Source organism: Aedes aegypti, chromosome 2 (assembly GCF_002204515.2).
Source record: "Aedes aegypti strain LVP_AGWG chromosome 2, AaegL5.0 Primary Assembly, whole genome shotgun sequence".
In the NCBI taxonomy this organism is placed as follows: domain Eukaryota; kingdom Metazoa; phylum Arthropoda; class Insecta; order Diptera; family Culicidae; genus Aedes; species Aedes aegypti.
Window position 1 is genome coordinate 404,751,483 of NC_035108.1, and position 16,233 is coordinate 404,767,715.

Consider the following 16,233-nt stretch of genomic DNA (forward strand, 5'->3'; position numbering starts at 1 on the left):
TTCCCTACCTCAAGGTACCTTCGACAAAGATATTCAGCAGATTGAGGGCATCTGAAAATGAAAACAATTGGTGCCAATGTGTGGCAGATCAGAAATTATTAGCAATGTGTTATTCAAACAATAATTAAGTGTGCCATATAGCCTAAAGATGATTTGGAATTGCTGTTCGAATTCTGTTTGAATTCATACCCGTGGACAAATCAGCAACAATATGCAAAAGTAATGTTGCTCTAGAGACTATATGCCTATCACGCCAGAAGATTGGAGTCTTCGGCAAAGATATTCAGTTATCGTGATACTGGAGATTGGAAAAAATGTTAATAGCTAGGTTGAATTCTCAATCAGACTTTTCATGGCTAGGTAGCCCTTGATTAGTTGATAAGGATCTTAAAATATAGACAATTGAAGAAAATTTGGTACTAGTGCCACTTAGTGAGTAAATTCTCATTCAGACTCTTCATCAACAGATAGCCCTTATTATGCTGAACAGATTTGCCGAGGACAACAACCTTCTTCTTCTTACTTAAGTAAGGATCTTAAGTAACAGAAAATTGAAGAAAAATTGTTACCAGCTACATCTAGTGAATAAATTCTCAATAAGATTTGTCACCTCCAGATAGCCCCCAGTCTGCTGAATATCTTTGCCGAAGACACCAACCTTCTAGCTGATAAGGATCTTGAGAAATAAGAATAAAAATTGTCGATTGCGCCACCTAGTGAATGAGTTCTCAATCGGTTTTTCATTGCCAGATAGCCCTTGATCTGCTGAATAACTTTACCGAAGACACCAACATTGTAGCTCATTTTGATGTTGAAATATCAGTTTGAGGCCAAACTCGGACCCCTCGTGTCCACATTTTTTTTTCCATTGCCTAAAAAAAAGAGGAGTCAAGGGAGATCGCCTGGTAGCCCATGATCTGATCAAAAATTTTGCCTAAGACACCAAACTTCTAACTGATAACGATATTGAGGTAGAGAAGATTTTTTTACTAGCACCATCTAGCGGATGAATTTCAAATCAGACACTTTGCCGAGAGATAGTCCTTGGTCTGCAGAACAGCTTTACCGAAGACAACAACCTTCTAGCTGATAAAGATCTTGAGATATATACAATTGAAGAAAATGTATCACTATCGCCACCTAACAAGAACATTCTCAATCAGATTTTACATCATCAGATAGCCATTGATCTGCTGAATAACTTTACCGAAGACATCAATCTTCTAGCTCATTTGGATGTTAAAATATCAGTTTGATGCCAATTTTGGACCCCTCGTGTCCACGCTTTTCTCGTTACCTAGAAAAGAGGAAGGGTCAGGGGGGATATATCATCCAAGAATTGTTAGACCAACTAATCGCATCTACTTCAAAAATTATTTCAAATTAATTCATCTACTGGTTTTTGAATTGAGCTTTTGAGGGTTTCATAAACTTCAATTTCGAGAACATTAAATTATAGGGGTCGGCGAGATGTTTGAAAAAATACAAAGGGGGTGGCAGCTTCAAAAAGATTGGGAACCACTGGAATAGGCATTGGTGTGGACGTGGAGGACTTCAAGTTCAGCTCTTTTTAATTTCAAATCCTCCTTCGTTTTTTTCCAAAAAAAAATCTAACAAAATATATTCAAAAGTTGTGTATCTTTAAAAGTGTAATCGAAATTCAAATTATTTTGCTCATTAAATTTTAAGAATTCTTATTTTATTTGCAACACATCGTACTAGATTCTTGGCTCAATATTTCCTCAACATTGAAATTTAAATTTGCTTTCTGGTTTCAAAGATTACTTATTAAGATGAACTGGGAAAAGCAAGCCGAGCATCACTTAGAACTTTTCGTTTGCAGTCCTACACAAGAAGGTTCTTACCTTCAGTCCTTTTCATGCTGGTGCGCCTCACCAATCCCGAAGAAAATTGTTCTTGAAAAGTTTGGGAACCTCTGATGTATGATATTTCATATCATATGAATAAAAAAACATACAATCATAGCAGAATTTGATTTGATATGTTATCATCATCCTGAACATCTTCGAATGACTATCTAATAACATAATAAATTATCATGATTTGTTATATGCACAAATACTAAATATAATTAGAATAACAAACTTCGTCATCATAGCAAAATAAAATATAATGTTTATATGCAATAACACAGCGTAACAAGAATGACATTTTTGCGTGTCTCAAGGATCAAATTATGTGTCTCTAGTAGATTTGAAGTTGCTGAATCTAATGCCGTTCTCTGAAATGTCCCAGCACGTCACAATTTTTAGCTACAGGTCGCCCAAGTTGTATAAAACACTGCTTTAATTGATGTTTACATAAAATTTAAAGTATGATTTATCAAACTTTTTTGTGATCTAATCCAGCAATCATGCAAAATAGGACTTAAACTTACAATTAAGATATAATTTGGTTGAAACTGCACCTTGAAATTTGAATAAAATCGATTTTTTCAACATGCTTGCGGTCTCCATACAAAACTCTTTGTTTCTCTTATATGGCAAAACACAATACTTATCTAAATCACCAAAAAATAACTTTTGAGCATCGAAAGTATTATGATTATGATATTATGATTATGAAAGTATTTGTTGATAAGTATTGTTATTCACATTAAGTTTGAATTGTGTGCCGTGAATTGTGTTTTTAGCGAATAAATTGCCATACAAGCTGACAAACTTGCATGCAGGTTGGTTGATATCGTTTAAGTTTGCATTTTCAACAGCCAATATCTCAGAAACTAGACGTGCTATGACATTTTTGAAAACAACAATGGATTCAGCAACCCTAAATTAAGTAAATAGCGATATTTTGATGCATGAGACAAAAACGTGTTCAGCAGTGTAATTATATGGTCTTAATATCAAATTTTGCCTTCATAGCTACAGAACTACTAAATAAGAAGTATTGCAATAGGGTCCTAAAGCCCTGTCCCAATTTCAGAACCTGTTGGGGAGGAAGCCAAATTTGGCGCGATAATCCAAAGATTGAGAGTAGCATTCTCGATAGCAGCTTCAATGCTGAAATTCAATTTATTTCACTTAATTATATTCTAAATCAATTTAGTTTAATTATATTCAAACGCTTATGTTTAGGGCAGAAACACATGTTTACTATTTATTATAATGGTTTTCGTTGGGTTAAGTTCAAAAAACATTTTTTTACGCTTTTTGAGATTTTGTCACACCCCTTGGATTAAACTCAAATTTTGGATGTATTTTGTTTTCCGTGTCCCTTCCGAAATGTCAGATAGGAACAACCCCCCGTGTTAAACCTTAAAGCCTTGTGGCATTTTTGTCGACAAAGTGAACATCAAATATGATCAAAAGTGTCAAGGTTCATATTTAGAACTATTTTTAAAATTAAAGTTAAAATATATTATAGCCGTTATTTAAGCTGAAAAATTGCTAAAGTAGTCACAAGAACATGCTCTTTTGTATTATTAAGTAAAAACAAGAGTTCATAAAACATTTTGGGACCCAATTGGATGGCGAACACTGTTATTTCAGAAAAATACTTCAATACAATAATTTTTTGTTTGTTTTAAGTTACAATTGCAGACAAAGAATTCTAACAACATAGTTTACCGTTTTTTTCAACACGTGCACCAACACGTGAAGCACTTATCTAGTTATTATTTTGTAATCAATATCTCATAATTTTCTCTTGGCTATATTTTTGCTCATAAAATGCTTTGTCATAAAAATAGAAAAATTAAAAACTATTTGTTTTATTCATAATTAAAAAAAAACATTTTTTTTTCTTAAGGTAGAATTTGAAATTTATTTAAAATTATCTTCTATCCGTTGATTGCCAAATAGAAAAAAATATACAGAATGAGAGACAGCAGATAGTTATTCAAAAAAAATTACAATTCCATGACTAACATTGGTTTAGAGTGTATGTTTCAAAAAAAATATAATTCCACACAAAGAATGTTGTTGATTTTCCATAATACATCATTTTTTAGAAAGTACTTGCAGGGATTATTTTACATGAAAAAAAATACAAGAGATTAATCAGAAACTAATTAAATACCAGATATCCATTTAAAAACACTGTTTAAAGTATTTTTGCACAACTATCGATAATTTGCACAAGTTACACTGGGACACACATACACATATTTAGCATACTCTTTAACACACAATCATCTTATTATCCTTAAAATCAGAAAAAAATATTTGAAAACTATATTTGATCAAACAAACTCTCATATCAAACTCCAGTATATCTAGAATCTCTATCTCTAGAATTTTATAAATAAATTCTGGATGTTTTGTCAAAAACTTTTTTGTCAAATTTAATTTGAATTGTTACAGGTGAGTATTCCCAAAAATGGTTTCGAAAGTTTTAGCAAATAATTACTTAAGCGTTTTCTTTTCTTAGTAATCAATTAAGCCAATACGCATATGATTTTGACTTTTTGTCAAATCATATGTGTATCTTTAAAGCATTCGAATGCCTATAAAGGAAACAACGCATTTACATATCTGGCAAGCTTTTGGCTAATATTTCAAGTGGAAATCCCTGGAACAATTCATTAAAAACTACTGGAGGAATTCTTTTTGGTTTCCCTGGAGGTAAATCTCTGTAGAGGTCGTTATAGAACTTCCTTACATAGAATGATCCTCAAGGATAAAAGTAGCCCTTGGACTGCTTAATGAATTTCTAAATAACTTATAGTAAAATATATTCCCTTATGGATTGCCAAAATAAATATTAGAAAGTTTTAAAATCTTGGAGGAGTCTCTGGTAAAATTTAAAGAAGTCTAAGACAAAAGTCTGGAAAAACTTTTGGAAAAGTTTCCGTAGGAATGTGTGGTCAAAAAACTACTACCAGTATTTTTCTGTATTTTATTTTCAATATTCGTGAAGCAAGCAATAAAGGAATCTTACAAGGGAATCTAAATAATTTCAAAATGGTACCCTAAGTAATTTTCAAAATCCTTAGAAATTCCTAGAAAAATTTAAAATAAATAACTTGGACGATTTTCAAAGTGAAATCATACCAGACTAGTGAGAGCATAGGTTCTCAAACTTTTTGGATGCGCGACCCATTTAGCCATCCGACTTATTTTACTCGATCCCGCATTGTAGAATGGTAAAAAATGGATTTTATGTAAAACATGATCAAAGTTTATACTTTACCCAATGCCGAGAAATCGCTTAATATTCGACAATACTATTTTCCTCTCTCAACATAAGGCAAAATAATATAAGAGCGTATTTTACTTCGAGAAAAATCATATTGATCATCTTAAAATTATTCAATTTGTTGAATGTTTTAAACAGCTCTGTCAAAACCTGATTAGTGGCTAGTTATTAAAAATACTTGAATTTAAAGAGAAGAATCTACAAAATTCCATAAGCAGACTGGATTTTTAAGAAACCAGATGGTAGTTTTAGAAATTCAACTACAAGCATATGAAGCTAAGAATTTTTCAACATTAGCAATACTTTCAAAATTAAATATTGTACATATGTTGAACAATAAATTAATAGTTCAAGAATAGATACAATCATAATGGTAGATCAAACTCGTACCAATACAATGTTTTTGTCCAATACTCAAGGCAGCGAAAAGAGCGTATAAACTAAAGAGTTGATGATGACCATGGTTGACCGCCCGCAGTTGCTACTCCGTTATTGCAAGAATAGCTGTACTTACATAAGGAACCGACAGACGCTATTAAGAATCAGAAGCATCCTCAATGTGTAAATAATGGTGCTCTCATTATTATAACATACAATACCGGCGCCAGCTACGTCCGAATGCATGACAATTTGGGGATGGGGGGGAAACGTTGATGTGTTACTTGTTTAAAGAAGCCGAGGAGTCCTCTGCACTTCCACAAGAAAACACTGGGAGTTTGGAAATGGGAAAGGATTCGTTTTGGTAAACGATAAATATGTAATTTGAAATGAATACGTTAGCATACAAACGGACGAGTAATACCGATAATGCTAAGCGAACAAGACACGATCCGGATTCCGTTGCTCGCTCGTATTGAGCACTACTGTCAATATTTTTTTTTACTCGCATGCTTTGTTTTTTTTTTCGCACAACGTGAACCGGACACAATTGATCTGGATTCCGTCACTTGCCAACAAAGAAGCATGCCACAGATTGAACGGATCAAACACTACTCAGAGCGTATAAAGTAAAGAGTTCACAAAAAACAAAGAAGTAGATTAAATTTCTGAAGAGCTTCATAGCAGCTCGGATCCAGTTCATTAACTCAAATGAGTTCACCAAGACCTACACTTTATTCATTAACAATTACTATCCAAATATTAGTGGTAAATTAAAACTTTAAATTTTGTGGTTGCTATCGATTATGACGGCATATTTTTTTACTGGGTTTTATCGGCACTACCAGTCTTTAAGCAACTAAACGCTAAATCCTTGAAAAAGACTAAATATACGCAGAAACGTCGGAAATTTGAAGAAAAAGTCGTTTAAGAGAGGTAGAGACGATCAAACCCGGAAAGAAATGAAATCTGTAAAAAAAATCATTTAAAAAAAGGCTGGAATCCTCTGCTTCATTACTGAAATATAAATTACTCTTAGGCCTCAGTAGCACGTCATTCGTTTTTTAGACATGTTGACTTTTCAACTCGCATTTGCAAAGTAATAAAACTCAGTCGTCATAGTTAATATTGGTTCAGAAAAGAATCACTATTTGTACCTACATGCAGAAAGTATCCTAACACTTTTCCAGCTATGGCAGTACACAACCAGCTGATTTAAATCACAATCGTGAGACGAATTAGCCGCAATAATGACAATTAATGACGAACTGCCTTATAGGAACCTATGCCTAAGAAAAAACATTAGGTATAGTCCTTAGGGAACGTAAACCCTGAAAACTCCTATTACAGAGTTATTGTTGGAATCCTCGTAGTGATTTTTGTATATTTTTCTGAAGAAAGTAATGGGGATTTTTCTAGAAATTCTAGAAAGAACTCAGAGGGAAATTTTGGAAGAACCTCCAAGAAAGAACTGAGCAGTTCTGATCTGTGGTGAAATAGCCTGAGTGGTTGCCAGCATGCTGGTGGAATTTGTAGAGCAATTTATGTAAACTTCATTCGGGTGAAATTTGCAAAATAAATTCCCTCAAAGTAATAGCCGTGTATCCGAATCACTTAACGTTCAACGCTCCGTTATTGTACACATAGTCATCATTGAAACTTCAAAACCAGTTTATCTGTTCAAAATTAAAAATTATTCGATCAAAATGTGTTCACTGTGTTTCGGTTGGAAAATAGAAAACAGTGAATTTTCTTAATCTTGAACGAAAAAACTACTTTTGGAAATTCCGAAATCAATGACGGATCCCTCCGCCTTAAAAGTACTAAAACTAAACTACAGATCTATTATTATTGCGGAGGATGTTATATCCTCAGCACCAGAACATGCTGCAGAAAGTATATCCTTGTGACTAGGGCAAGTTTCTGTGATGTAAAGCTTGTTAAAGAAGATACTCAATGAGAACAAAACTAGACTGTTCCAAGTGGAGATGTGCCACGTCGTTACCGCCTGCCAGTGACCAAACGATTCGTGCAGCAGGATCATCATCCACAAACGGGCTAGGGCTACTGAGGCCATCAGAACGCGTACAAATATCGTGTGTTTAATTTGATATGGCTCCATATGGGTGATGAGCAAGACGACTGCTCCCCGCATACATATGAGCACGAGCCGCATTTTCTCCACGTTCCCGCGCTGAATGATTGACAATTTGAGTGAGATTTATTGATTTTTCCTACGTCAATTGTACCCACCGGGATATCGTGACCGCGATGAGTTGAATTCCTGCACTAGATATGAGAATCGCTCCAGTCTGGGTTGAGCATTTGCTGCTTTTCATTGATTTTTGAACCTCTCAAATCCTTACCATTGGACATTTCACATCTTATGAATGTTCACAAATTTTGATAACTTCGCTCAAACGAGCTGCGAACACAGACGGCGCATTTGTTAAACATGAATTATTGACTGCGTCGGTCACATTTCCACATACCTTCGTTATGCTCATGGCATCGTATCTTTGTTCCACGTGGACAGACCTTCAAAGGATGTCACTCGTGACAAACATGGATGACCTAGAGGACTCACACTGATCGTCGTCAAAGTTCAAGGAACGGCCTTGTTGGATATGGTGGCACATCGATAACTGTAACCATGTATCGTTCGATACTTATGAGTGAAAAGCCAACAAATAAGACAATGGGTAGACCCAAGTAACAATTTCAATGCTTACTAATTTTAGCAGTTATTTATTGAGGTTTTATTAGTGGTGCATTCAATCATAACAGATTAAATAATGCATTGAGCAAAACTAAACGGTCTTTTCAGTAATCAAGATACTTAAATCTGCTTATAAATCGAGAAGATATCAAGAGAAAGTGCTTATGAGAATACATTATCTAACGTCTGTTTTGGAAAGTTTTTAAATCTTCAAAATTCAATATTGACAACTCACGTTTTCATTTTGGCTGCTAACCGAGCACTTAATTCAGAACCACTATTACACGTATCACCCTGATTTGTTACGCCGGAAAACCATGCTCAGACATTATCTGTCACAGCTCATTTCGCTTTACTGAATCGTTAGTTGCCTCATTTGAAAGATGAATGCCGGTTGTTGCTCGGCCCTTACGTAAACCAGCCTGTGTTCGTGGTGTTCGTCGACTACTCAAGCGGAATTTGTTTATTTGTTTCTTGTAGATCGGGTGTATGAGACCATCCAACCAATTTGTTGGCATTTCTTCGTACTGATTCTAAATATTCAAACTTTCATTCAGCCATTAGTCCCCAATAATTTACCAAAACTTTGATATTTGGTCAATTCTGAATCTGAACTACTTTATCAACAATTGTGTACCTGAAGAACTCATATTTATATTCTTTTTGATGACGATATTGTACCATTACTATTCGAGACTAAATGGAACCAACAATTATCTCCATAGCAAAGTACATATTAAAACGAGAAAATGCTATGTACATGGAAATGTATTTGTCAAACCGTGACGGTGCTCATGTGTACAAATGCGACCACCGGTAGATGCTTCCAACACACGCCAAGAACGTTTTTCCGGGAAGCAAACGTCAATCACCAAATTTTGTCACACGTCCGTGGCGTTGGAAAGAAATATAGTGCATGAATTAGACAAAACTTGCGACTCATTGTCGGCAATCACCTCAATCTGATTTCGCGATAAGACACAACAAAAATTATCGCAAAATAAAGGTGACTCACGGTCCATGGGCTTTTCCTGTCTTCGTGGTCGAGGTTGAGTTCTAAACAGTTCACAGTCATTGATGTTTACCATTTCCCGCGAGTGGAAAAAGGGAAACCTTGCGTATCGGCAAATATATAATTATACTTATTTCAAAGCAAACAAAAACATCCCTTCGCCAGGTCAAAACACAATCTATTATGGATGAACGAGTGTGCACACGGCGAATGAAAGTGCTGAAATGATTTGAACCTCACAAAAACACTTATAACTATTGGTGCTGCGATAAACGAGCATCGAATATTTGAGCCATTAAAGAATGGCCATTTCAGCTCAATAAACTACTACTAAAGGAATCTAATTGGAGTCCTTGTGTAATCGTTATCTTTATATGGTTGATTTTTGAAAGAAGTTCACGGTGATGGTTAAAGCAAAAAAGGAATAAAGTTTTTTTTTTTGACGACTGTAGTGTATGTGTTAACCAAGGTGTCAAAATCCAAAAGCAAAAATACAGATTGAGATCTAAAAAATATTCATCCGGAAGATTTGCGATAAAAAGTGAACAAAAATAAATTATATGTGATCCAAGAAGTTATCACAAATCATAGAAACACGAATGGATAATGGGTATTTGTTTGGATACAGGTAAGTGCATTGTGGCAGTAAAATGAATATTTAAGTTACAGGTTAATATAACTATTTCGATCATATAGTGATTTTGGGGTTTCGTCCCATATAATTTATTGCAAAGCATAACTAAGTCAATGAATATGCTAAAATGTAGAGAAAAGTTTCCTCTTTGAGATAAATATACTCACATGGTAATGTATAGCCCATAATACATCGACATGAATGGAATTGTGAAGCACTGTATTTCATTATTTTGGACACCCCAATACATGTTGGACCCACAAAGTATACATTTTGGACTTTTGGAGTTTACATTGGAGACAAAGTTTAAGATACTGTTTGTTCAATATGGCATAGTCCAATCATTCGATTAGCAATTGAAAACTGAAGAAATTTTATGTTTTTAGCCTAGAAATTTGAAAAAAGTTTTTGTTTACATTCGTAACCATTCTGACGTCTTTAATATCAGTGTGTAACGTGTTGTTGTAACGGTTACGTGGATGAACCGATTGAATTAAATTAATGTCAGTCATAATTAAAATATATTCCATGTGCAAACGCTTGATGCAAGAGTACAGCAGTTCTATATATTCAAATAACATGCAAACTGAGTTGCTCTTTAGATTTAAACCGGGAAATTTGTTGAAAAATGACCCAGAGGGTCCAAAATATATTAGTTATCCTACATCTGAAGCATTCGAAACGTCAAGAAAAACTTAAACATAGACGTACGATACACGGTGTAATATTTTCCAAACTAGAACATCTAAATAAATATCTAACTGATACAGCGTCGGTTGTATTGATTGATGTATTGATATGCAAATTTAAAAACGGCGAGGAATGCCGGTTTAGGAACTTTCATAAAATCCTTTTTTTTTTTTTTTTTTTTTTTTTTTTTTTTTTTTTTTTTTTTTTTTTTTTTTTTTTTTTTTTTTTTTTTTTTTTTTGTATCATTCCAAACATTACATTCATTTTTTATATCTAGGTGTTCTGTGTTATTTGACAACACTATCATCCTAATTTGGTAAAACAAATTTAAGATTTAATTAACATTTTGTTAACAACATATTACATTTCATTTGCCGTAGCAGTTCAGTTTTTTTTACAGGTGAGTTGATTTCACCTGCTTATAAGAGAAAAAAAAAACGTTTTTAATATACTTAACCTAACTTAACCTAAACATATAACGCATTAATCGTGGCAATAGAAGATTGCAACGATTTTTGCCTGAAATTATTAATGATTGTATTTGACATTTGTTCCAATGTTTCAACATTGGATATTCTATGTAACTCATTGGTACTATACCAGGGAGGAAGCCTCAGAATCATTTTCAAAATTTTATTTTGAATTCTCTGCAGAGCTTTCTTCCTGGTATTACAACAGCTAGTCCATATTGGTACAGCATACAACATGGCTGGCCTGAAAATTTGTTTGAATATCAAAAGCTTGTTTTTAAGACAAAGTTTTGATTTTCTATTAATAAGGGGATAAAGACATTTTACATATTTATTACATTTGGCTTGAATGCCCTCAATGTGATTTTTGAAAGTTAAATTCTTATCAAGCATGAGCCCTAGATACTTAACTTCATCTGACCAATTTATTGGAACCCCTCTCATTGTGACAACATGTCTACTTGAAGGTTTCAAATAAAGAGCTTTTGGTTTATGTGGGAATATTATTAGTTGAGTTTTGGAAGCATTAGGAGAAATCTTCCATATTTGCAAGTATGAAGAAAAAATATCCAAACTTTTTTGCAATCGACTACAGATGACACGCAGGCTTCGTCCTTTGGCGGAGAGGCCTGTGTCATCCGCAAACAAAGATTTTTGACATCCCTGAGGTAGCTCAGGTAAGTCAGATGTGAAAATATTGTATAATATTGGTCCCAAAATGCTGCCTTGAGGAACACCAGCTCTTACAGGAAGTCTTTCAGATCTGGAGTTCTGATAATTAACCTGAAGTGTACGATTTGACAGATAACTTTGAATTATTCTAACAATGTATGTTGGAAAATTAAAGTTTTTCAATTTTACAATCAAACCTTCATGCCAAACACTGTCGAATGCTTTTTCTATGTCTAGAAGAGCAAGACCAATAGAATAGCCTTCAGATTTATTGGAACGGATCAAATTTGTTACACGTAAAAGTTGATGAGTGGTCGAATGTCCATGGCGGAATCCGAACTGTTCATTGGCAAAAATTGAATTTTCGTTGATGTGGGCCATCATTCTGTTCAAAATAACCTTTTCAAAAAGTTTACTGATGGAGGAAAGCAAACTGATTGGACGATAGCTAGAAGCTTCTGCAGGATTTTTGTCTGGTTTTAAAATTGGAACAACCTTAGCATTTTTCCATTTGTCAGGAAAATATGCTAATTGAAAACATTTCTTAAATATATCAACTAAAAATGATAAGATGATCAAGATTAGAGTCAACATACGTTTCATATATATTCCAGTCGGCTCGTAAATAATTGAAAGTGGAGCTGATAGGATTGAGAAATGTAACAGGGACATGATCAGAATCAAAATCAGCATGAGTAACTAATTGGCTACAAAGATGACTAGAGTCGGTTAAGACCAAGTCAATCGTAGATGGATTTCTAGAAGAGGAAAAACATGTAGGGCTATCAGGGTATTGAATTGAGATATATCCTGAAGAGCACTCATCAAATACAATTCTGCCGTTGGAATTACTTTGAGAATTATTCCATGACCGATGTTTGGCATTAAAGTCACCAATGACAAAAAATTTTGACTTATTGCGAGTCAATTTTCGCAAGTCAGTTTGGAGCAAATTAACTTGCTGCCCAGAGCATTGAAAAGGCAAATAGGCAGCTATGAAAGTATATTTACCAAACTGTGTTTCAACAGATGAAAACAGTTGATGTTTTATACGCCTATGAATGATGATTGCAACTCCCCCACATGCCCCATCAAGTCGATCATTACGATAAACAAAAAAGTTAGGATCTCTTTTGAGTTTAGATCCAGGTTTTAAATACGTTTCGGTAATAACTGCTATATGCACGTTATTAACCGTAAGAAAATTAAACAGCTCGTCCTCTTTACCATTCAGAGAACGAGCATTCCAATTTAAAATATTTAAATTATTATTTGGATCCATTAGAAAAACGTAATCCAATAACAATTTGATTTGTAAATTTTACACCTACTTGGACTGCTTCAGTCATAGTGGTGGCTTTGAACATTGCATCAATCATTAGATTCAATTGTTCAGTTAGAAAATTAAAATCAGAGGCAGACATGTCATGTGATTTCCCATTGGAATTTCCGGTAGACGAAGAAGCGGAGTTACCTGTGGCGGTAGGGTTTTTTCCATTTGATTTGAAACAAGTAGAATGGGTACCCATGGATCGAACAGGGGAAGAGTTCGAATTTCCTGCTACGATATCGGCAAAGGATTTACCGTGGGTAGATACATTCGAAATAGAAAGATTCGAACGGCTACCCGACGGATTAAAATTAGTTTGTGAATGAGCATGATTATGATCTTCCTGATGGGTATGATTCATGATCAAGCGATCGTTAACTGAAAAATGAGCATTGTTCGATACTCTACCAGGCAAATTCCGGAAACGACCGTTATCGTAACGAATATTATCTTTCATCTGCCTGGCACGAGCCTCAATGACCTTTTTGCGTGAAGGACAATTCCAAAAATTGGACTTATGGTTAGCCCCGCAATTACAGCATATGAATTTGGTGGTATCTTCCTTCACTGGACAGACGTCTTTGGCGTGAGAAGAACCTCCGCAAATCATGCATTTAGCATCCATGCGACAATTTTTTGTACCATGACCCCACTTTTGGCACCGACGGCACTGAGTGGGGTTCTGGTAATTTCCTCCAGGTTTCTGGAAATGTTCCCATGTCACACGGACATCAAACAAAAGTTTTGCTTTTTCTAAAGCTTTAATATTATTTAGTTCTTTTTTGTTAAAGTGAACTAAATAAAATTCTTGAGAAAGCCCTTTCCGAACAATGCCAGATTGGGTTCTCTTTTTCATAATGATTACTTGGACTGGGGAAAATCCAAGTAAATCATTTATTCCATTTTTGATCTCTTCAGGTGATTTATAGTCACTTGAGAGACCTTTCAAGACAACTTTGAACAAACGTTCAGTTTTGTCGTCATAAGTGAAAAATTTGTGCTTCTTCTCTTCAAGATGTTTGAGAAGAAGCTCACGATCTTTAAGAGTTTCCGGCAAAACGCGACAGTCTCCTTTCTTTGCGATTTGGAAGGAAACCTTGATTCCCCTAATGGAGTTCAAGATCTCCTGCCTAAATCCCCCAAATTCGGAACAACTGACCACGATAGGCGGCACTCTTTGCTTCCTCACTTGAATCAAAGAGCCTGGGCTAGAGGCTGCTTCGATTTGGTGTTCGGAAAATTTGTCTAGAGCATCGAACTGATTGCTCATTTCGATACAATTATTCATTTCGCATTCCGGGGAAGCGTCCTTTCTTCCATTCTTGCCACGTGTAGCGACAGTTTTAAAACCCACTTTTTTGGAAGGAAGTAGTGAAGTCAGAGATTCACCCTTCCTTTTGTTTGTTGTTGATACCATGTTTAATTAATAAACGAAAGAAGACGTGACCTTCGAAAGGTTTTTTCCCAAGACGGTGTCCAAGAAGGATTACCACCGCTAGCTTTCGCCAACGGGTCCAACGAAAAATCGAAGGCACGGGTCCAAACAAGGATCGTAAAGGGATCAATAGTAGAAAAAATAGTACTGAAAAGTACTGTTTTAGTAGCACTGAAAAGTACCGTTTTTAATTTTAGCACTGAAAAGTACTGTTTTTGTAGCACTGAAAAGTACTGTTTTATTGCTTTAGGTAGTTTTTAAGAAAACTTCCAAGAGCAGAGAGAATTCGTGTACGCACAGCACGAAGGTACGATGCGCACTGATAAAATCCTTTAATTGTGCCTATCGCCCTACTAATATGTAAGATTAGGCTGACCATACCTCCCGTATTTAACGGGACAGTATCGTTTTCATCACCTTGACGAGCTGTCCCGTCATTTTATTGGAAATGCTCAAATTCTCCCGTTTCTTTTTTGGAGAATTATACTGTACTTTACACATCAGTTAATACCAAAAACAGCAGTATAATAAACGGTTTTTATTTATTTTCAGAGTTTTATGTCTCAATATTGTGTTTCAGTAGTTATCAATTTTTCATTCAAAGTTAAACAAATGTTGTAGACAGCATATGTATCTGATTATTTTTTGAGTTTTATATGCTATTTCTTAAAGTATGTTTAGGTTTCCTTTAGTCATTTTTTTTTTGTTTATTAAACAATATAATAAGTTTGAAAAATTCAGGTTCAATGAAACATTTTTTTATATTTATATACAACTGCATCCCAAAATTGAGGTTGAAATTGGAAAGACTTTTTTTAGTCCAGCAATCGAAACTATTTTCAATCCCCTTCCAAATTTTCTTATACAAAACCTAAAAATAGTTTTTCTTTGAAACGCTTATGAATATTATCGATCATACCCTAAGGTCATTAATCGATATCATGTATTACTTAAATCTTTCTAGTGAACCTAAAAGTGTAATTTTTGAGAAAAAAAAGAAGTAAGGGGCTGTCCATTAACCACATGGTTATTTTATTTTTATTTATTTTTTTCCAGAAACCCCCCCCCCCCCCCCCCCCCCCCCTTCGTGGTCATTTGTCTATACAAAAAAAAAATTACAGACCGTGGTCCGACCAGGCCCCCCTCCCGCCATAAATGTCTACGTGGTTCATGGATGACCCCTAAACTGTATTTAATACATTTTTCATATAAATCTCTGAACCTCAAAGGTATACTATCTAACAAACATTGTAAATTATATTGAACGACAATTATTTTTTTACTACAGTGAAACCTCCATGAGTCGATATTGACGGGAATATCGACTCATGGAAATATCGAGTGAAACAGAAATCCTTTGGAAAGCTGTTTCGTGGGACTATCACAGTAACCATGAAATTTCTTGTTTGGTTCCATGAGTCGAAATCGAGTCATGAAACATCGACTCATGAAGGTTTCACTGTATTGACACTTTAAAAAAGATTAAAAAAGAAAGTCTAAAGCCCCAAACACAATGTGAACGGCAGCACGGTACAACGGCAAAACGGCAAGCCCATCTAGATCTACACTTCACTTGTCAAAACTATGACATGTCAATCAAACCGGTGTTGCCGTTTTGCCGTTCTTGCCGTAATGCCGTTGCATTGTGTTTGGCCCTTAAGAGACATTCATTCTTAATGATTTGATATCATAACTACAAAAACATATTCGTCTTACTAGGCAAATTCTAGAAT

The 16,233-nt window shown here is 34.8% G+C and overlaps 1 protein-coding gene across 11 annotated transcripts in view; it reads left to right on the plus strand.

The window, feature by feature from the left end:
- The window catches only part of LOC5571857 (adenylate kinase isoenzyme 5), a 65,400-nt gene that overhangs the window by 28,225 nt on the left and 20,942 nt on the right, over window positions 1–16,233 (plus strand). For 6 of the 11 annotated variants that reach the window (XM_021847240.1, XM_021847241.1, XM_021847237.1 and 3 more), the window contains exon 2: window positions 9,722–9,897. The exons of 4 other annotated variants lie outside the window; for them this stretch is intronic. In XM_021847240.1, coding sequence (XP_021702932.1) covers window positions 9,876–9,897 — 22 coding nt within the window. In that variant the 5' untranslated portion in view covers window positions 9,722–9,875. Of the gene's footprint in view, window positions 1–9,699; window positions 9,898–16,233 lie in introns of those variants that run through there. One more of the 11 variants, XM_001653740.3, reaches the window with a different exon arrangement.